Source organism: Tasmannia lanceolata, unplaced genomic scaffold (assembly GCF_043159265.1).
Source record: "Tasmannia lanceolata isolate RefF3 unplaced genomic scaffold, GAP_Taslan_0.1 ptg000018l, whole genome shotgun sequence".
Lineage (NCBI taxonomy): Eukaryota > Viridiplantae > Streptophyta > Magnoliopsida > Canellales > Winteraceae > Tasmannia > Tasmannia lanceolata.
This window is the reverse complement of record NW_027518695.1, coordinates 5,620,974-5,644,073: the sequence shown is the minus strand read 5'-3', so window position 1 is coordinate 5,644,073 and position 23,100 is coordinate 5,620,974. Positions and strand designations below refer to the sequence as shown.

The 23,100-nt window shown below is 38.3% G+C and overlaps 2 protein-coding genes across 3 annotated transcripts; both read right to left on the bottom strand.

Annotated features, from left to right (window-relative positions):
- Positions 1–518: 518 nt before the first annotated feature.
- On the bottom strand, positions 519–14,753 carry LOC143851975 (calmodulin-binding protein 60 B-like). Of its 2 annotated transcripts, none has more exons than XM_077361492.1 (9): positions 14,602–14,753; positions 14,240–14,415; positions 11,070–11,145; positions 7,827–7,885; positions 2,659–3,152; positions 2,411–2,571; positions 2,122–2,325; positions 1,815–2,046; positions 519–1,429 (listed from the first exon to the last, which is right to left on the bottom strand). In XM_077361492.1, the coding sequence occupies exons 2-9, from the start codon at positions 14,365–14,367 to the stop codon at positions 822–824; spliced, it is 1,962 nt and encodes a 653-aa protein (XP_077217607.1). In that variant the 5' UTR covers positions 14,368–14,415; positions 14,602–14,753; the 3' UTR covers positions 519–821. The 2 variants fall into 2 exon arrangements, with proteins under 2 accessions (XP_077217607.1, XP_077217606.1); XM_077361491.1 differs by having other exon boundaries at positions 14,596–14,751.
- Positions 14,754–19,276: 4,523 nt separating this feature from the next.
- On the bottom strand, positions 19,277–20,177 carry LOC143849537 (uncharacterized). Its single transcript, XM_077358592.1, has 2 exons — positions 20,040–20,177; positions 19,277–19,780 (listed from the first exon to the last, which is right to left on the bottom strand). The coding sequence occupies exons 1-2, from the start codon at positions 20,175–20,177 to the stop codon at positions 19,277–19,279; spliced, it is 642 nt and encodes a 213-aa protein (XP_077214707.1).
- Positions 20,178–23,100: the final 2,923 nt, after the last annotated feature.

The window sequence follows — 23,100 nt, the reverse complement described above, 5'->3', positions numbered from 1 at the left end:
CGCATCCGCTAAGAGCCGGATATCTCATAAACGGATTCGGATAATATCCGCTTGAAACGGATCCGGATAATATTCGCTTTAAACGAATTCGGATGCGGACGGTAATCGAATTTTCGAATATCCTTTTACACCCCTATCTGTAGGAATACAACTTTAGAGGAACAAAGTTTGATGTGGTCTCCCTCTCCCTTCTAATGGCTAATGATCTTCAGAAAGCCTGCAATTGCAATGACATAAAAAATGTAACGAAGTTCATTACCCTTAAGTAGTAACGGCTTCTTTGCCTAGATATAGATAGGACCACAGAAGAATAAAACAAATTCCATTCCTACATCCCAGTAAGCTGTAACCTTTACAGCCTGCAAAGAAAAAAATAATTTCCGCCTTTGTTTCCTCAGTTAAATTTTTATGCTTGCACATGCGGATTGAACATGTGAAAAGTCTACATTAATGCATTGCATTACTAACATCAGCATTACAAGTATGCCATGATGTGGAGTTGCCCTCAATAGAGAATATGATAAAGTGCCACATGATAACATAGCAAGACATGAATTAGTGACTACACCCATCTGTTCAACTGTTTTATTACACTTACCTAAAAAACAAATCAGACGCATAGTCGTCATACCTTCTTTCTTCAGAGAGCTCGTCCTTGAGACTACTAGTCTTCTAATTGTGTTTGCAGGGTATCACCACAAAACCCAAACAAAGATGCAAATAGAAATATAATCCTAATAAATAAGAGACAAGGGTTAACAAAGAAAGAACCATACTGTACAAGTAAGATTGTACAAGTAAGAATCGAGTTGCAAAATCTACTAATCATCCAACTCAACAAGCTGAGCTCGCCTCTCAGCTGCCTTCTTCCTGATAAAGATGCCCCACCTCAGAGCAGCCTTGAGCTTCAGCCATCCCACAACTGCTTTTCCAGATGAACGGCTACGATCCTCATCAAAGCCATAGTTTGGTGATTGTGATGGTATGTATGATGATGGATACAAGTACCCATCTTCAGAGGGGTTAACAGAAACACCGCCCATGTTGAACATGTGAAGCAGGTGCTGCATGTCTTCGTTTTCAAGCATTTCATGGCTTCTCATGCGGATCTCTTCTTCTGTGAAGAGGTCATCAACTCCCCCGTTGTCATGGTGATGGGACCAGTCATCATATGAATTAAAATTTGATGGCAGGACAGAGGGGTCCATGGATTGGTACTCCAAGCTGGCTGATTGTGGTGGGCCCAGAGCCAGCCCAACCATGTTATTGTTTCTTGTGATTTGAGTTTGGCGGGAGGAGCCGATCAGCTGGTTCTGTGAGGCGGATGAAGTGCTTTCAAACTGAATTTGGGAATTGGATGGTAGATGCTGAGAATGAATTGGGTATCTGATTGCAGAATTCACATTATACCCAGAAGAAACTGTTCCTCCTGGAAAGAAAACAAAATAAGATATCTGATTAATCTCAACAGGTGAATATATTGATAAATAGAGATAAAATACATGAATTTGGGATTTTGAAAATAATTGAGAAAGATAACAAGATGCTAAATAATCTACACTTCAGGATAACAGAATTTCATGAAATGTTAATCTGTAGCATTTGTGCTACAGTGTTCAAGTTGGTTAATCTGTAGGACAACAGAATTTCATGTTGGTTGTTTACGGCAACGAAAGAATAATTATGTAATCAACCCAATTTTTTCAGGTGCAACTTCATTTTAACCCAGTAAATATCATCTCATCTCCCAAAGCCCAACACTTCTATTTGTCCCCTACAAATGGTGATATCAGACACTACAATCTGTAACTCACCTACAAAAGCCAGGTCAGAATCCACTGAAGCCTGCATTTGAGGAACCGGGACTGGAAGGTGTGGTACGGAGACTTGCTGACCAGAGAGATTATAATCTGATGGGCCCTGAACCTCAGACTGGGATAAACTCATCTTTTTGCTATGTTTTGAGTTCACAAGTTCCCTGCCATCATATTCTATAACATGCATCCAGTTATCATATGCCTTTTTCACCAATGTATCCACATAGACCTGCCAGGAAAAAGTATTCAACATTTGACTCAACATCTCCTTATTAAAAAAAAACCCAAGATGCATTATACCCACCTTCTGACTGTCAGAAAGAGTCTCTGCCGAACAGTACTGTCCACCTGCAATAAGGCCCCTCAACTCATAGACATTGTTAAAAACAACACCAACACTCCTTGTGCCATCAGAGTAGTAAACATAAAGCTTGCCACTCAAGACACAAGTCTTTGCATGCTCTACTAGGATCTCCCACATCTTAGTTGACATGCCGCTCCCGAGGATCTAAAATCATTTAATAAGAACATCAGAGTGATAAAAGTGGTAATGTAGGAATTTCCAATTCAATATTCAAATAGTATAATCTTACATTCCGCAGCCTTGGGGCATCCCTAACTACAAGCCGAAGAAAGTCTTCAACAAAGTAAACTCCGGCCTTATTCAACCTCTTGTGGAAAGACCCATCCTTTCCTATCTTTTCCAATCTCCATACTTCATCATTTAATGCAGGTGGATAGTGTTTCTTGTATACTGTAGAACAATAAGGTGCAGATTACGACCAGATTACAAATACATGTAACAAGAAAACTTAATAGCGTTTGGATGTGGAAAACATACATTCCCCTCTGTGATCTTTAACAGTGAAAGCATCTGTTTTTGCCTCGCGAACGCGAATGCCCTCACAGAAGCCTGAGGCAACTTTTAAGCCAAGCCTAAATTTCCTACTTCTTATCCAGCTTGAATTGTCGGTAAATGTAAGCTCTCCAAGGGTCCCTACACCTTCCTTCAAGGAGATTTGTAGGTCCCCAGTCAACAGTGGCCTTTTCCCTTCGCGCTCTTTCACCACTTGACTTTCAAAGTCTTCCTGTGTCCAGTCATCACCGTCTTCATTGTTGAAGTCACCTTCAAGCACAACGATATCTAGTTTCGCAGATGACTCTGGTCCTGATGTTACGACAATGCCAGTGTTTCCATCAACCAACACCACATGAATTGCAGCACCCTGCTCCCCTTCTACTTTCCCTCCAGTGTAGAGGGGAAGGGACAACCTTGACTTGAAATGTAGCTGCAAGTTTCTTCCATCGGGCGCTTCTATTCTTTTCGGAGACGACCTACATTTTAAATAGTTATAAGAACACCCCATTTACCATTAAAAAAAACACTCTATAAATATATATATTTTTTAGAAACTTACATGATTAATGAATGAACAAAAAAAAAAAAAAAAACACAACAATGACAAAACCAAAAGAGTGAAGTCGAAGAGAAAAAAAGAGTAAAGTTGAAGACCAAAAGAAATTTGAAAAAAACCCATCAAAAGTCAGCCTATGACAAACTTTAAATCATTCAAGACATATCCACATATACAACATTATTGGCAGTTTAATTTTCTCTGTGATTGAATCTAATTCGCATAGATCCATAAGAGAGCTTCCCCCACCAGAAGCATACCCTCAGTTTTATTTCAGAACACGCAAAGATCCATAAGAGAGCTTCCACCTCATTCAAATTTTTTGACTCTGATAGGATCTGAGAATACCTCCAAAAGCTTCCCTATGCCATTCCTAAACACACCTCACACATCCACCGAACCCGGATTTCACAAAGAGCTACAGTCAAAGCTGAGTTTGGTAACATTGATTGGAGGAATCCATCTATCTGTCAAAGGCGTGCAAACTCTACTGTTGCACTCATGCAACACCCATAGGTTAATCCGAGTTGGCCCAAGGCAAGTGACCTAACCTAGTGCACGCAAAGGGAAAGAAGTCGAAAATTGGAGGAGAGCCAAGTGGGTTTCTCCTTCCCAACACACTTAAATCTTAACTTCGATGGGGCTTCGTTGAATAATCTGGGGCCCACAGGCATTGGTGGTGTAGTTTGAAATTAGTCAGGCAACATTCTTCTCTCCTTCAAGGCAGTTGGTTGTATGGACTCCAACAAGGCAGAGGCCCATGCCCTCTTGGCGAGTCTTTATACAAACGAATTTTGTAAGCCCCTTCTTGTTTAGGGGGACCAATTCAACGCCATGTCATGGGGAAAACCGTCGCATGGGGCTTTCAGTGGATATTGATGAGGTTAGAGAGATTTGTAATTCTAATGTAATTATTTTCCTTCCCTCGTATTCCTTACAATGCAAATGATGTCGTGGACACCCTTGATTACGAGGGAGTTCTTAGACAGGCATCATAAATGGGGCAATCTCTACAGTTCTAATAAAGTTCAATTTTATGTTCTGAATAAAATAATAAGGCAATAATTCTTGAACTCTTAAAGGAAGCACAAATGAGTTCATAATAAAGGATACATGTCTTAACATTGTGGGAAATAACATTTGTCTTCCAAGGCTCGAACTTCTGAGGTACACTTGTGATCTCCAAATGAGGAGATCTATTCTATTTATCTACTTCCTACTTTACACCAATGGTCTGGATCGCCACATGGAAATCATCCAACTGTCCAAGATCACCATAGAATGTTCTAGACTCTACAAATTTCTACACATCTCTCTAAAAAAAAGAATACTCTAGAAGCTCCCAGACAATTCTACAAATATCTACAATTCTACACCATTCAACACAATTTCAGGTCCCTCTAGAATTTTTGACACTGCATTAGGTTTTTGGATTGTTCTCTACTTTGGTAAGTTTGTTTCAAGCCTCCTTTGCACCTATAAGAGGGTATCAATCAGGGACAACTTTCACCCCAAGAAATAACACCCATCCCTTTTTAGGAGACGATAACAGAAAACAATTTCTTGCAGAAAGAAGAAAAGAGGGTTATATTAGGGGTGGAGATTTTTTATTTTTTTATTTTTTTAAATTATATTAGGGGTAGAGATTGAACCACAAAGAGAACATCCTAGGGAACCACCCATGGCAAGAGCATATTGAACCCATAGAAGCACGAAGCGGGGGCGGGGGCGGGGGCAGGAGCGGGAGCAGGAGCGGGGAAGCGTGGGGTCTAGAAGAGTCTAAGTTTGGGAGCGTCATGAGAGCGTGTATATAATATTTTCTTTGTATATATTTCAAAATTCAAGTATATAAAAAAATAATAGTTTGTAACCATTTTCATATGTATATTCAAAATTTATCGTTCCTCGTGCCTTCTGAAGATGCACAAGCCTTTGTGCTTGCTCCAATAAAGTACTTTGAAGAGTTGGAAGAGTTTGATGTGAGGAAGTTAGTGATGGTGGGACTTATAGAGTAATAGAAGCAGGCTAGGAGCATCATTAGAGCAGTTCCCGTCTCTCTGGGGTCGCGCTCCCTGGAAGCTCCTTCCTAAGGAGCGCCGAATCGAGTTTCCAAGGTGGGAGCGGCACCCTAAGAGAAGATTCCTGCTTCTAAGATTGAACCTCACAGCACTTCTAGAAATATGCAAGATAGAATATAATATAATAAAATTCCCCCTTTACAAATGTCCAAGATCCTGTCAATCATGTACACCATCCACCACGAGACCAAAGTACAACATGTAGCCCAAGTACCGTCGGTGGAAGAGTAACCCTCTATCTGTTAACTATGACCAATATTTTTGACAAAAAATTGAAGGCTAACAAGGAGGGAAGAGCCTTATCGAATATTTTTGACCAATATATATTGAATGATGATAGAGTCCCTTATGTATTCCTAATAATATTCCCAATTACTCCGTTTTCCTTTAGCACTCTTCTATTCCTCTCATTTTAAGTCTCCCAAAGGACCACAAACGATGACATGATTCAAAGAGTTGCACCTTATCACTGAGGTGGTTCATTCTGAAAACTTATCCTAGTTCCACCTTTTCCTCTACCATCTTTCCCACCACTGACCGTGCAACAAAAAACCTTGGACTATAGCGGGGTTCAACCGTTCAAGCCTTCCAACCTCTAGCCACAGAAGAAATGCTATCAACCTCCTCCTTAAGAAAACTAAGAAAAGGCATAACTATAAATTATCGCCCGGGCTTACCTGATGCACATGGTCCCGCCCTAAAAATTGGCGTGGGGATACCCTATGTCATAAAAAAAAGTCTTAACTACAAACTAACCATCCAACTCCAATACAAATCCTGATTTTAACATCCCTTAACATTGAAAATAACTTTAGAAGTACGAAACTCAACATCCTTGAGATATAAGAACATAACCACACACAATCTTTTCTCCCACTTACTCGCAACAGTCATTGGTAAGCCACAGTTAAAAACTCCTCTAAGTCAATCATCGACTCGCCCGAGTTGACTCCATTTTACCTTGGCAAAGTGCTCATCCAAGTCTGAATTTTTCCCTACTAAGTCAATCAAAACTCACTTGAATTAATGAGTTGACAACGACAACCATCAACTCAGCTGAGTCGACTCGTTTATACCTTAGCCGAGTTCGCGTTCGAGTTTTTAGAAATTGTGGTAATCTTCGACACAGACTAACCTATTGAGGGCTTAAAAATACAGTGCATAAAAGCATATCCCACCATAGTTTTAAATTTCTGCCGAAATATTTCGGTTTCAGCCAAACCTAAACCGAAAGTACAATGAATCGGATTTTTACATGATTTTCGTGATATTTCATTTTTCACCCTTATTTAAAAAATTTCTACCGAAATGACCAAAATTTTATACAATTTGGTAGAATTTTTAAAAAACTGAAATTTTTGTCAAAGTTTTATATGATTTCGGCGGAAATTTCCACCGAAATGGCCGAAAGTTTTGTCAAAGTTTCACATGATTTCGGCCGAAATTTCCACCGAAACCGAAATTACCTATAGCAATACCCCTTTTCCTCTTTGATTTACAAACTTTTTTTCACTTCACTAGATACTTTAGGCTTTCTCCATCATCCTTCCCTCACACAAAAAAACTATTTTAAGTTTCTCCATCTTGTTAGCTATCGTGCCCAATATATCTAACATTGGCATAACTGACACCACTAAGTAGCATCACTGCCAAAGAGGAAGATTCTTCTCCATCCTCTCAATGATTGGGCACCGAAGCAATTTTGGACCCCTCAAGCCTAGAAATAGGTAGCATTTCTGCTTTACAACCAAAAATCTCTGAATTTCATTGTGTGGTTTGAATAGACCCATTTCATAAAAGCATAACAGCTAACATTACACTACATGTGAAGTAGTCTCGAGAAGGATTTTGCACTTTGAACAGCCCAAAATAGCTTTTGAGGGACACAAAAATTATTAATTTAGTTTAATCTGCAATAACAGAGGTTCAATCCCAGCTTACTGACCCAAAAAACAATCCCAAGACAGCATGTAGCACAGACATAGGACACATTTAAGAGATTCAAGATGAAAATTAATGCACAGATAACAGCGAGGAAAGTAAAAAAAATCATATTACAATGAAAAGCATCAAAATCAAGCACATATAGGTTACAATCCAAGCCAAAACCCTTTGGAGACTGAAAGCCTAAGAGAAAACCAAGCTCCTCTTCCACACCCAACTTCTTTATTGTTGTGAGTCCTCCCCCCGTACTTAAACCTCCCAGCCACTTAAAATTAATGAAGTAGAACCCTTGGTTATAAAAATAAACTACTAAAGTCTTAAAGTTTTCAAAAAATCAAATAAAAGAAACCCCTTGCATGTGGACCTCTTGGTGGGCCATGATCCCACACATACAACAACATGGCAACAACATTTGCTTCTATCAAATAACTGGGGAAGAACAGGAATATAAAAGGAACATGCATTACAGAACATTCCAAAACAAGTGATAACTATACTATTCTAAAAAGGCAAAGTAAAGCTAGAGATATTAATTCACATAGTTTAGTTTTCTAATGAAGATAATCTCTCACCTCCCACCAAGCCTAGTGGGGCCTAACTTTGCTAAAGCACGCTCAACTTCTTCACTAACCTGCATAAGCATTCAACAATAATAAAAACAACTCAGAAAAATAACAGAGCAATGTGCAAAAACATAACATCAGCTAGAGAACTCAACACTGGGCGGTTTTTCTTATCTATTGTCTGGAACACTAGGAAATTCATCAAATATGAATTTTCTTCCCACACATCCAATCTACACATTTATTATGAAGATTGATATGATACCAACAAGAATAATGATCCAAGATCACTTCATGATAATGACTTTTAGGATCACATTCTGAACCTATGTTGCCTGGTATGCTCTTAGTGCCATATTGTATTACAAATCGGTATGCACTAACTGGTTTTCACAATTATACGTCAAAACTTGTGAATAGCAACTGGCATGAAAGATAAGTAGTTTTATGCTAATTTTGACTTCCATATTTCCAGCTCTCATATACATTTTTCATTTACATTTGACTATCGCCTCTGATGTATATAAAGATTCAATAAGGATTAAAATGGCTTTTCTAAATACAACTAAAGACAGGGCAAGAGGATACCAATTGTAGACAGCTCCACCTAACCTGACATAAGTCAGTTGTAGTCTTGTGAATTTCATTTCATGTCGCCCAAAAAAGAGAAACGTTTTGTTCCCTAGCAAAACTCATACGTAAAGAATGAACAAATCTGATGGGGGACCATCCAAGATGTCATGAAGAATCAAGGAGTTAGGAAGATGGGGCCATCGTTAATGCTAAAAGAGTTTTATTTAAACAATTATCGATGGTTATCTTTCTTGCGTTATGGTTTCTAAGCATGCATTTTCTCTTATTCTAGCATCTCCTAAAGTTTCATCTTTAAATTGTATCATTTGCATATGTTTGCATATGTTTGCGTGATTTTCCAAGATTTCCACCGAAATTTCCAACCAGAACGGAAACGTTTCGTTTTCATGGTGAATGAAATGGAAACAGAAATCAAAATTTAAAACCTTGCTTTCCAGCATACATCTGCGCCTCGCTAAACCTAGTATATTACAATCGAACCCCATATTTAAGGACGGAAAGCCCTAATTTCCTCCCACCCTTTCCACCCCTATTCCCTATTACAACAATCTACTCTTATCAATAAATTCATATCCTTATAGTCTACATAGCATATTTTCTTTGTTGGGACCTTATTCCTAACCCTAGTCAAGTAAACCTTTGAGCATAATCGTTGAAAGAAATTCCCTCCAATAGATTGTCCTGCATCAGTAACATACCGACCTCACCCCACCAAACATATGGGAGAGTTAAAAAACACATGAAATTCTTACTACAATAAGTATTCCCAAAAGATCCTAGAGAAGCAAGACAATTGCACACTATATTTTTATTTTTATTTTTGAGCTTCTACTTCCAAAGCATTCTATACTAAAGGGATGAGTCTTTGCCTATGTCAAAATATTGTATTTGACAGATGTATGATATTTTAGATTTTATTTGTATTTTTAGGGTTTCTTTTGTTGCATTTTTTATTTATAATATTTATAGTTAGAGTTTGGTGTGATAAATGGTTCGTTTCATTGATGTTTTGCCATAAATTTGATATTAATTAGGCCCATCAAGAGCCTACATAATGCTTGAGGTAGATGTTTTAAATAGTAAATGTGTCTTTTTGTTAAATTTGGTAGATATAATGGTGTCTTATATTTTTTCTATTTTTTTATTTTTTTTTAACATTTAACTATTAAAAAAATCTATGGTCATCGCGACTTTTCCAAAACAAAAGACCGAAACAGACAAAACAATGAAACTTCCTCTCCCACTGACCAAAATGAATCGTCATACAAAACAAAATTTACAAATATGTTTGAATTTATCATTAAAAAAAAACTATCTTGGTGAGGTACTAACAAAGTATCATGTTTCAATGCAATAAAATGAAATGAATACTTCTCAGTTTTTTAGATATTTTGTACTTGACAATAATTGGGATTGAATTGATATTTTCAACATTTTGATTTCTCTTCAAGATTTTCTCTTAGATTTTATATTACTCGTTAATTTATCTATTATTGTATAAAAGTGTCCAAACACTTGAGGACAGTTTTGACACTTGGCACACATGTCTTGGTCTAGGTAACGCTGAGGATAGTTCAGATGTATGGTGTTCAAGAAGAAAACAAAGGAAAACAGAACCAAGGCCTTTGTGGCTCTTGGCTCTGATAACATGGCCTCTAGGGCTCACTTTTGACTCATATTTCTAGAATTGTGACTGATTTGTTGCATCATAATATTTATGTTCAAATTCAAGTTATGAACTTTTCAAGTTCCTGCTGTTTTTGCATTCCAAAGTAGTAATTATTAAACATGCTCCATACTAAATGTAAGAAAATGTTAAAAACGAAAATTAAAACAGTAAGGCAGACAGTTTTTAAGTTAACATAAGACAAAACAAGAAATTGTGCAACCATACTATCCCCAAATTAAAACAAAATGAAATGGTGATATCAGTTCCCAGTAGATGTTCGTAAATGCACCCGTGTCATAGTGACCAAGGTTTTAAATTTCGGTTTCGGGGGTAATTTCGTTCCTTACCGAAACCAAAAAAAGCGCTCGAAATGTCGTTTTCTTGGGCTGAAATTACTGAAATTTTAGATGAAATTTTGTAAATGAATAAAAAATTAATATTTTATCAAGAATTTTGCCGAAATTTCCGAAATTGCGACCAAAATGTGGTAAATTTCGGCAATTTCGGTTTTGGAACGTTTCGGTTTCAGTCCTCACCGAAATCCGAAATTTCGGTCCGAAATTTAAAACCTTGATTGTAACCCATCACATTGACATTTACGTCGGAGTTGGAAACAAATATACATTAGGTACCTAGCTACAGTAGTGTGAAACGTTATAGTTCAATACATGATCAACGTGATTCATCTACCATTTTATGAGAAAATGATAATGATTCAACCATAGACAATATGTACGGACAGAATCATTAGATTCTCATCGTAAAAAATAAATTTGCAACACTGGTATGGACAAGAAGGTGTGAAGGTTTTCTGTTGATGTTCTAATTAGATGTTGTGTTTCACTTCTCAACAGCACTACAAGAAATCGACAAAAATGAGTTTTGCAACACATCACTAGGAGATTTCAACCATCCAGCAATGACCTATTCAAAATTCTCCATAGAAAAAGACAGGATAGGAGACCAGCAAATAAGTTGGTATATCTTACAACTCTGCGAAGAATAGGCTCCAGCGACGAGCAAAGTTTTTGCAGACTATCCAACTTGAGAGCTTCCACAATTACACTACACAAAATAGTAGACTCTTTCAATAGGCCAAGACTAACTTAAATACAAACTAATGGCAAAAAACAAAACTCAACAGTGCTTCAAGCTAAATAAGAGAGTTCATTAGAACAAAACAAATGATGATTAAAAGATATCTCTTAAACATTGTAAGTTAAAAGTTGCTACTTGTTGAAATCAAGGAATCAAACTTTGGTTTCAGTTCAGACTTTGGTCCCCACAGAAGTGGATGTATTTTGTGAAAGTTTATGGGAACCCATGGAAAACTTGTAAGAATCATAGAAGTTTATGGAAGTCCATGGAAACAATGGAAATTTAATATGTAACTTCAGGAAATGCTAGAATAAGCACAAATACGCACTTAGAAATCATCATACATGCAAGAATCATCCATAATTATAAAACAAATTCAAACACCAAGTGATATGCAAAATTAAATATCTTTCCCCCCCACTCTATTTTAAGTCCCTTTTTCGATGCCAGATCCGCATTAAGGAGGGTTACATAAAGTATCATCTGGTTTTCAAAGACATAAGGGTTTTCAAAGGAACATCGAAGGGTGTCCAGAACATTAGACAACTGATTCTTTCGGGTTATACATTGGGTTGTGGTCATTCTCAGTTTTAGGGAGGTTACAAAGACTAATATTTGGCGACCCTAGAACGGGATTAGCTCCGAGACAACCCCCTCCCCCTTGTTGCAGGAGCATCCCCGGGATTTACTAAATCAACCCATATTTTCTCCCTAGTGTAGTTTTCCTTTGTGTTCTTTTGTCATTTGTGCTACTTTCTTATGTAGTAGGGTGGTTTAGTCGTTAGACTAATTTGATGAGTCCTTTTACGCCATTTCACTTCACTAGGGGTAGTTTGGTTATTTTGAGCCTTTTTGTACTTTTTTGCCATTTTAGTTCTATTAGGGGCATATTTGTCTTTTACATTGTATGGGCAGCCTATAAAGGGCCTCTTTCCCTCTCATTTGTATAAGTTTTTGGAATTGAAATATTTTAACAAGGATTCTCTTTTGAGAGAAATTTGAGATAGAGCTTTGGTTCTTCTCATCATCTTTCGTCTTTTCTCTTAGGATTATAGGATTTAAAGATTAGTGTCGTAATCGTTGTTCCGTAGCTTCCATTTCTCAATTTCTTGTTGAATTTAAAAATGTCATCACTTCAATTCCGTGATTGATCGAGCCCATGCGTCCCCTGACTTGAGGCGCAGATCACATCACCCGGTGATTCCACGCCTGATCAAGCTTGTGCATCCCCTCGCTCGTGGCGTAGATCAAGTTCATTTTTTTACAAAATAAAAAATAAAAAAGAGGAAAATTTTCAGATCTATCTGATCTCCAAGATCGTTGAAAAGCACTTACGGATCCCACTGCGTCAATCACTAAAAAAGGCTTCCAGATCCTGCACTCAAACAGTCCCTAATGCTCTGTTTGGTTGCCGGGTTTTTTTTGTTCCTGGGAGTTTTGTGGGAGAGTAAGTTAAATTTTGGTCCCATCCCATGTTTGGTTGCCTTTTAGCACTAGGTTTATTTTAATCCCACTCTTGTAATGATTACTTGTGGGGTGAATTTTTTTAATCCCACTTTTGTAATGATTGCCTTTTCATCCCATCCCAAGATAACCCCAGGAACAAAAATAAACTCTGGAACCAAAAATAAGCTTGAGAAGAATTTTTTTCTACCCAACAGTTCAAGCAACCAAATAAAGGTTTTTCTTTTTTCCCACCATATCTCCCAGGGTATTTTTTTCTCCCACATAACCAAACATGGGATTTTTATTTTACCAGGATACTTCTAGGACTTTTTTTTTCCCACCTATCTCCCAGGGTATTTTTTTCTCCCACATAACTCCCAGGAACAAAAAAAACCCGACAACCATACAGAGCATAAGAGTTTTCAATTGAACGAATAAACATAAAAGGGTTTCATCGATTTCATAAAAGAGGAGTTTGGATGTCTCTTTTGATTCTTTTATTTATGATAGCAAGATCAAGGTCAAGAATTAGCCCATAAAAAAAAAAGAATTAGCCCATGGCTAAGTAAGGATTGTGAGTGATAATTGAGCTCTTTTATTCTCTGATTTCAGCAGTTTTGATTACATAAAAAGGGACGGCCTAGTGCACAAGGCCCCCGCCATTGTCGGGTCTGGGGAGGGCTAGATGTACGCAGCCTTACCCTTGCTTTGCAGAGAGGCTATTTCCGTGACTTGAACCCGTGACCACTAGGTCACAATGGCGCAGTCTTGATCACATAGAAAAAATAATTCCTTCTCTTTTATTTTAGGAGTGATTCTCAAAGCTATGAATGGTACGGTGCCACATATTGAAATGGTGTGACACTCCTCAACTACTTCAAGTAGGTTTGCTTCAGTTTAATCTCAATTTCCTGTTGAAGTCAAATCACCCAAGTGAAATACAACTCAACTCAACTCAACTCAACTAAGCCTTTGTCCCAAACTAGTTGGGGTCGGCTAATGAATCCTTTAGAAAAAATTTATGAAGAAGGTGAAAGGATCTACCCGGCTCAAATTGACTAAGCCTAATCCTGACACTAGTTGGGTTCGTCTACATGGATCATCTTCTTCCACTATTTCACTTGGGTGAAAAAGTGGGGGCTTTTTTATTATTTTCGAGTGGGTTTATTGGTACAAGGGTGTTTTTATTTGAGATGAATAGTTGATTAATATTAACTAAAGGCCTAGACATGGTGGAATAGTTTCTTTTTTCCATTCCCTAATTGGACCATGCTTCGGTGATATGGTGTTCGTTCTTGTACCACTTTTTCTAGATCTGTTCACTTAAGTTTACAAATACTTGTAGTTAATGCATATATAGAAGAATGCCCTCAATCGGCCTTTTCTTTAGATAGAATTAAGCTTCCTCCAAGAGAATTGAAGAAATCACGCACGAAATTTCCCAATTAAACTGATAATTCAAATGGAAACGAAACAAAGGATAAAAATAGACATAGAGAAGAGTAAATTCAATATCCTGAGCTATTTCAACACCCACTTCTATAATTTTTGCTCCGTTAAGACTCTAAAACAAAGAATTTCAAAAGTGTAGACGAAGAAAAGGGCAGAAAATCACCTGGCAAGCGCCGGAACCTTCTGTTTCTTCGCCTCCGGCGAGCGTTCTTCGATCTCGCTAGCATCCAACCCTCGTTTCTCTCTCGCCATCGAGCTCGTTCTCTCCAAAAATCTACTCGGTCTCTGCATTTCCTCAGCAGCAAAACAAACCTCGAGAGAAACCCTAGATCCTCAGATCTGAAAGAGATTTCCCAAATCAAAACCATTTCTACTCAGAAAACAAATCAAACTCCGAAAAAACCAAAAAACAATCGAGAAGATTCTTCTCGTACGATCCAAAAACGTATTTCTGATTCTCAGATCTCCATAAATTCAGTAACAAAAAAGGGCAAAAATAGTAAGGAAGAGATAGATTACAAGTACAAGTTGATCGAGGAGAAACTTGGAATCGGGGAAATTGTAAAAACGTAGGTCTCCGGTGCCTACAATCTGATTATTTCCTTGGGACTGGCTGGCGGCTTAGGTTCCGTTTATATCGTTTTCTCAAGTCTTCGAAAAAAGATAATCGGTCAGATCTGACCCGTCCATTTCGACGAAGCTGCGCTCTCTTTACTATGTCTCTGAAAAGACGTTTGCTTTTGTTTTTGCCTGAAAAAGAAAACGTACCTGATTCGACCATCCTAACATCTCTCTGCCTTCATCCACCGTACACGTACTCTTCTTAACAACAAGAAGCTGCTCTTCGATCGGGCTTGTATAGAAAATCAAGACCGTTGATCTTGTAGAATATCGTAGATGAAACGATCAGCTTTTTTTAACCGAATCATATCCCAGTGGGGTCTAAGAAAGTGTCTTTTAGGAATAGCTTCAAAATGGCAGTTTTAGGAAGATGCTAAAACGGGCCCGCCCCATGAGTAGTGGTGTGAGTATTCAACCGGAAACAGACTGAGCCTTGAATTTACCTGGAACTTACCTCGTGGGAGAGTGGAAAGTGGTGTTTGCTCGACAAATGAGTAGTTACAGGGGATGTCATTAGCAATGCAGTGAGGAGAGAGAAAGCGAGAAAAAGTTGGGTTAGTTCGTAGTCCATGTTCATATTCGTAGGCATGTTCGTATACAAGTTCGTACACAAGTCTCGTGGATATTATTAGCCATCCTCCGAGGGGTTAACCATCGTGAACTCTTTCAGACCCTTACTTTCACTTGGCTGGAGCAGAGTTTCAGCCTGCCTTCAACCCTCACGAAATTCAAGCAAAAAATCACATTTTGTTAGAAGAGTCAAGGATGACATATCACCAAAAGGAGTAGACAAGTAGAAGACGTTACTGGCAGTTTCTAGAAAAGAGGTTTTTGATGACATGGCACCCAAAACTTGGGTTAAACACCTACAAAGAAATGTAATGACAAGTCAAATCCCGTTTTGCAGTTGTGGAAAGGAGGGGAAAAAGAAAATAAAATTACCCACAGACATCATTCTGGTCGTGTGGATTCTGTATTAAATTAGGGCGTGTTCGGCAACTATTCTTTTACGGGATTTTCCCGTTTTTTAGGGGTGGAGAATGACAAAAGCTCAAAAAATCTCAAAAATCTCGTTCGGGCTGTGTGACCCGCTAAGGTCCGTTTCCAAAATTTCTGCTACTTTTTTCGACCAAAAAATAGGATTCCTTGAAGCGATAAAAAACTGTTTCTAAAGTTTCTCATCACTCCGTTTCTCGCCCCTTTAATCGGGCGAGAATGAGAAGCCTTGCCGAAATTTTCAATTTTGATGTTTCTAGTGAGATCTGCTCGTAGACTTCTATGTACTGATTTGGTTTCAGATCCAATTTGAACCTTCTTCTTAAACCATTAAGGGGCCATTCGGATACACGGATTTTAGAATCCAGGTTTTTAGTTTGAAAACAGTGTAAAAGATGGTTCATGATCAAGCTGCTGCATGCTGTCCTAGCAGAGTGTTTCTTGGATTTTAAGTAAGAAAACCAGGTTTTTGAAACCTCTCCTCCATCATGAGACTTCTAAAACCTGGTTTTCTCACTTAAATCCAAAGAAACGCTGCCAGGACAACATACAGCAGCTTAATCATGAACCCTATGTTACACTGTTTTCAAACTAAAAACCTGGATTCTAAAATATGCGTATCCAGACGGCCGGTAAGTTTTTTGCACATCTCAAGTCTAAACCTGAAAAGATTTCGTTGGTTTTAATGGAACATATTCAGCCTTAAGCATTACAATTTCTAAATCCGATTCCTCTTTGGCCGACTAAACAAGATTCAATAGCTCACTTGTCGCCACCCTTTAGATTTTTTGTTCATTGACATCTGAAGATTCAAGAACCATTAGATAGTGAGTTTTCTAATATATTTTGAAGCTACAATTCTTTGAATTCCCAATTGTACAAATGATAGGCACGAGTGAAATTCCATGGTAAGAGCCATTCAATCACGATTTATGGCAGTGACTGGGGTGGGGTTCGTAGTGATCTTGGTTTTGCAGCAATAACCATCCTACTACCCTTTTCTTTGCTATACTTGCATGCAGGGGCAGAGCCAGGAATTTACACTTGGAATTTACACTTGGGGGGCCAGACTAATTTTTACTTGCCTGCATTGGTCACAAGGGGCAGAGAATGGTTTTTATAGCATGTTCGGGGCCACACTTTTACACTTAGAGTTCACTTCAAGCATGGCCTCTTGTTATAGCACGTTGAGGCCCACATGATAGAATGATCCAAACTGTTCATTTGTTGGGTCACAAATAAATAGGTTGCACCGCATTAATCGTCTCCTTCAATCTATAAGGGGATTGCCCCTTATAGATCGGATGGTTAGGATCATCCTATGGAGATGATTTAGGCGATGCAACATATTTACATTGCGGCAAGCAAATGAATAGTTTGGATCATCATATAAAGTGGGTCCAAATTTTTGAAAATGCTAGACTTCACGAGTACACAACTTATAAAATTGTCAAATGTGAATTCCTTTAGGGCCCTGTTTAGATTGCAAGAAAAACATTTCTGATTTCTGACAGAAATAGGGATTTTTCTTTTCTTTTCACCATTTAGAGGGAAATGCTATAATTATTGTTAATTTAGATGGATATCATTATAATTGAAGGTCCCTCTAAGTAAAAATTGAATAGGATCCGTTTAAGTTATCTCTTTTCGTGTGTAAAAACAAGTAAGATATTTTAGAAAAAATTTCAATTCCAAACTTTTTCAAAAAATTCTTGCAATCCAAAATTATATAGAAACCTTAGTGTCTGAAAGAGAGACAATCAGCCACATTAAGGATGATCATAACTGTCTGATTAATGCCGAATTTCCCGGCTTTAGCGAATAAAATCCAGATTATATCTTTGTAACATTTGGGATTTTAAAATCCTAGATTATAAAATCTAGGACTTTCCTGGATAATAAAATCCATGAATGGCGTTTGTATTTTGTGTAGAGAGAGAGAGAGAGAGAGAGAGAGAGAGAGAGAGAGAGAGAGAGAGGATGATGATGATGATGTGGAGCATGCATGTCCCATTTAGCATAACAGGAAAGAAAGTGAAAAAAAAATCGTTGTGCATTAATGACTGATTTATGCTGGTGGGTATTAAGGAGAAAAGGGGGCATAAATTAAGGGCATATAAAGAGAGAGGGGGGTATTACTTGCAGACAGAGGGGGGCCATTTATCAAGGGCATTAATTGATCAGCATTTAAATATGATTTTTTATTCAAATTTCCCCTTGCCCCCCCCCCCCCCCCCCCCCGGCTCATCCACTGATTGGTCACAGGGAGGGGCTAGGCATGCATGTACAGACATTCTCCTTTAAAAGGATTTTGTGTGTCATTGGGAGGCCATGGCCCCCTCATGCTATATGTGCCTCTGCCCCTGACTTGCATGTCTATTAAATTCTCAAGTAAGACCAATGTTTTTCCATCTATGTGGAATGGGGGGAGTTCTGCGATGTAAAAGTTGATGCTCTGGCTTTTCTGGGCCTGCTAGGTGGGCTTCACGCCATTCAAGTGGAGGCAAAGTGCTTCGCCTAGGCCACAAATCTAGTGTTTGTTTTTTCATCATTTGTGGGTTGACGGGTGCTTGTTTAGACATGTATCATTGATAGAATCAACAGTTGCAACGCCTCGGAGAGCTGTTATGATCCCCAATTGGATTTGATTTGATATATCATTCGGCATCTGAATAGGTCACACCAGAGGGTAGAAAATTCCACCAATCAGCTTAAATGAACTTTGGAGCTACTATATGTTTTAGATGTCATAGTTGATATCCTGTGGTCTGTATATTTTCTAACCCTTCCTCGTTTAAAATGAAAGAGACACTTGTTCTTTGATTAACAAAAGTGCCAATCATTCTGCACAAGCTTTTTTTCTGGGAAGCTGAATTGATGCCATTTACGTGAAGAATAATAAAGGAAGGACAGAATTAAGGTGATGATAAATAGCTCAAGGTACATATGTCAATCCTTGCCCATAAAATATGTAAATTTCTGTTTTGCTAACAAAAAGGAGTAAGGTATGTTCTACATTATTGTGCAGGATAATGAGGTGATATAGGACATTTAGTAAATTAGATTGTACATTCTATTGCATTATTTATAGTTTATTTTTTAATGTTATGACTGTTAGAATATGTGGGATACAACGGTTGGATTGGGTTAAGATCTCACCGTTGGATCATCTTGGAGGTAGATTGGGTAAGTTGGCTAAATGAGGAGACTAGATAAATTAGGTGAGTGGATAAGAAGAGACAAGCAAGAAAGATTAGGAAAGTAGATTTAATTAGGTAGATTTGATTAGGATTCCTTCCCTTCCATAATTATCTTGATTTCCCTTCTATGCTTATCATGTAAGTGCTTTATATAAGCACCCTTTGATTACTGTAATTGCATCTAAGAATTAGTGAAATTTCTGAAGTTTATCAATGACAATGTCAACATTATTATAAGGTACATCAAATCCAATTATTAGGAGGTTTTTGGTACTATGATTGGAGTTGGCATTCTTGAATGAGTTGTTAAGATCTTTGAATTTTTTTAGGTAATTTGGGGTTAGGCAGACCCCCACTAGATATATTGAAAGAGAAGAAGAGAATTACAAGCGAAGGAAAGGAACCCCAGAGAAGTCCTCAACAATAATTACGTCCAGTACAAAAGGAAATACAGAAGGAGGGATGTTGTATCCCTTGCAAGGGCAATCGGATTTTGAAAGGAAGTCAACTGCCCTGTTCCCTTCCCGCCAAATATGAGTAATTTCCCAGGAATGAAATTTCTCCAGGTTTGCTTTGATAGTTTCTAGGGTCAGCATCTTCTTCCATGGGCAAGGAATTTTGTTTAGGATGACATTGACTGCAATCTGGGAATCAGATTCAATCCATAGAGATTGAATATGGAGATCTCTGGCCAGTTGGATACCTGTGTGAATTGCATCAATTTCGAGGTCTTGAATGGCAGCAACATAGCAATTCAGAGAATATGAGGCAAGAGGATGACCATCATTGAGTCTTAGAATGCCTCCAATGCTACCTGAATCGGCTGAGAGAGATGCATCAGAATTTAGCTTGACAAAAGGGTCACGGGGGGATGCCAAGTGACAGTTCTGGGCTCAGTGGAACTGCTGTATAGAGGAAGGTTCAAATGCTTTGCTATCCTTCTATTTTCTTCAGTCATGGTGTCTCCAATCTTTAGGAAAATGAGTCTCTCTCGGGCGGCTCTGAGGATCAGATTGAGAGTGAATTTTTTGTGATATTTGCGCCCTTCATGAATTCTAGTGTTCCTTTCCAACCAAATATGGTGAACAGCAGCAGTGAAAAGAATGCGGACTAGGGTGGATGATTGACCTTTGGCTTTGAATTTACCTCTGATCCATGCTTCCTCTTCAGAGAGGGATCTTTTCTGCTTCTTCCTCGATGAGAATCACCAGAGAATGGATCTCCATATCCAAGTGGAGTAACCACAAGAAAAGAAAAGATGATCAGTACTCTCTGGTTCTGCATTACAGAGGGGGCATAAAATATTCCTCGATGGCCCAAGGAAATGAACTTTATCCCTGTTGCTTAATCTGTCTTGAATAGCAAGCCAAGTTGTTGTGCTAAATTTTGGAATGTGACCTGGAAACCAAATCGTCATTTATAAGTGAGCCTATGTGGCTTCTCTCTACTGCAACATCTGACCGCGAAATGCCTTTCCACGATGGTCCCTTGCAAATCTAATTTATTTTGGGAGCTTGTTTACATACATACATACATATAAGAGAGAGCGAGAGGAGATAAAACTTATAGGGGAAAAATACCCATGTTTTCATTATTTTACCAATGAGCATTAAAACTTGATTCAGGCCCCATCACCTCTAACCAGCTTGCGAAAGGAGTGGACAAAAAAGGAGTCCGAGATGTCAGGGCACCATACTCTTTGATATGTTCTGTAGGGGGAGCAGTACTGCAACTATAGAAGAGAGAGAGGCAGGAGATTAGCCTTCCACACCTCAATGAAACCCTCGATTGACTCCGGGATGGGCCATCTCACACCCGAACAAGAGAGAAATGAAGGTCCAGAGCAAGGAAGCGTAAGGAAAAACACAAGAAGATGTGAGGTACTATCTCCTCAACAGCTCCGCACATGATGAACCTGTTTGGCATATGCCTCCTATGATGAATAAGGTGATTCATCAGAGATCAAACACCTAATGATTCAAGCTATCATTGTTGAAAATCAGTCACCAACTCACCATACAAAAAAAGGAGATTGTGAAGAAAAGAGAGACATACCAACCTTAAAATATTCAATCAAGCCGCTTTCTTCCTCCTAACAAAGAAAAAGGCCTGCCGTTTCACCCACTAATATGAAATGGGAATAGGAGATCACCTACTTGAATTCCCTCGAGCTCTGGAAGATCAAGAAACTATTTGATGTACCATTTACGAAGATTGAAATGCTTGCTGGATTTCGGCTTGAGATTCTTAGGACTTAATTTGAGAAGTGGAGCCAACAGCCAACCTTTGTGCTTGGCACTTGGAAGATGAATGTTTCAGCAATTTGGAATTGTTGGAAATCCATATTTGATAACTTTAAGCTGCCTCTATAGTATCACTGAAAATGGCTGAAAGTTTTCTAATAGGATGCATGGTTCGGGAAACAGTTCTACTTATTGTTTTAGACTTGATATTAGAGTGCATTGAATCCAAACACTAGGGTTAACTTGGTGATAGCTGGGATCATCCGGTGTGGGTTCGAATATAAAGAGTTTGCAATGTGTGTTAGGGAGCTCAATGGATTTTCTGGTGGATCATGGCCTTCTTCTTTCATTTGGCAACATTTGATCCAAAATTGCCTTTATACGTGTTTGCGTTTGTGTAGTTCACGATGAGGAAAAGATCCTTATTTAGTTTTGGGAGGTAAGGTAGAGATTAGTTGGAGATTGTCTCATACACGAAGGGAAGCTAATGAGGCTGCAGATTTTCTTTCCAAAGCCGAGTGCCCTTGCAAAGGCCAAGACATCAATATCCACTTCCTCCTTCTCCTTCTTTTTGATACTGTTTTCAAGGACTCGAATCGAGCCCTGTATGTAAGATTGTAATGTTCTTTTTTTTTCTCTAGTATCTGTATCTGGTAGGGGTCCTTGCCTAACCCCAGCTTGACTATCAAAAAAAAAAAAAAAGGTAGAGAGAGGTACCATCTCTTTATTTGCTACCCCTTGAGCGCATTCAATTTGTTTATTTTCTTGAATATGGCTATCTTTGTTCTTTGGAAATTATGGAATTTGCCTAACGAGAATAAGAGCAATAAGTGGGTATTGCAGATCCTATTCTTCTCAACCATATTGTGGCATATGGAGTTGCATCTAATGATTTCCCTCGGGATTTATGTACTCAATGTGGATGTGAGAAAAGAGATTACAGTTGATGACTTTTATTTAAGCACATGCATTACATGTCTTGGTCAATCTCTGCTGTTGTTCTTGCTTTTTTAGTATATACGTGTGTATGCATGGGTGCATGTGATGTGTGTGCTTATGTTTGTGCATGCATGTGCTTGTGTGGATGCTTCTAAGTTGTGTCAGACACATTAGTCTCGACTTGACTGACGTGGCTTCAGCTTGGATTGCCCATGACCCAAAAAATAACCATTCTAAGCATGTGTTTAATGGCTTTTTCGGCCATTGAATTTGCCATTGCATGTTCAAAACTTCAATTGTTTTTCGATGGATCTGGGTTGGATAGTGAGAATCGAATGATCATAATGATTTTGGGCATCAAACAATCAAGATGAGGTCTGCTATATGGATGGTTTTGATCAATCATGGTTGGGTCCATATGTGCAGTAAAAACTAAGAATGGGAATACGATGCATTCAGGCTGTATGGAATCATTCCTCTATACATGTCAGATACATGTGTGTACATATGTAAGCCACCAATCACATAATGATAAGAAACTATTTTTTCTGTCCACTGTATTTCTTTGGCGTTTGTCTTGCAAAAATAGCCTTGATACCCATGCATATGTGTATGCAGCTGATCTAATAAAGTGTTGCAATTTAAGTATTTAACACTTCTTACTGTTAGGCTTATTGGGGATTCTTGATCCCCATATTCTCTAATCACCTTTGCAGTATAGTTGTGAATTTCAGCCCAGGAATGCCTAAGCCATTCATTTGTTGAGAATTGAGATAAACAGATGAAGAATTTATTTGTTTGATGATATTCTACATGCGGCTGCATGCTGTGATTTTTATAGTACCTGCAGTTGTAATTTGACAGCTGCGGGTTTTCCCTATTTTCAATCTGTACAAATTGATCTTCACTACTTTATCTTTGCATTGGTTTTGCTGTAATTTGGTATCTGCTTATTTTTTCTCATAGCGATGGTGTGTCATTGGAGGGAATACAAAAGGAATTAGAAGAATGTTAGAATGATGATG

Bases quoted from the DNA above. Each gene is read 5' to 3' on its own strand.
- LOC143851975 (XM_077361492.1), bottom strand. From the start codon at position 14,367: ATGCAGAGACCGAGTAGATTTTTGGAGAGAACGAGCTCGATGGCGAGA. The intron at 2,572-2,658 runs GTATGTTTTCCA...ATTGTTCTACAG, and splicing joins TAAAGATCACAGAGGGGAAT to TATACAAGAAACACTATCCA. The intron at 1,430-1,814 runs GTGAGTTACAGA...TTTTCTTTCCAG, and splicing joins TTCTGACCTGGCTTTTGTAG to GAGGAACAGTTTCTTCTGGG.
- LOC143849537 (XM_077358592.1), bottom strand. From the start codon at position 20,177: ATGCAGAACCAGAGAGTACTGATCATCTTTTCTTTTCTTGTGGTTACT. The intron at 19,781-20,039 runs GTAAATTCAAAG...CACTGAGCCCAG, and splicing joins AGAGGAAGCATGGATCAGAG to AACTGTCACTTGGCATCCCC.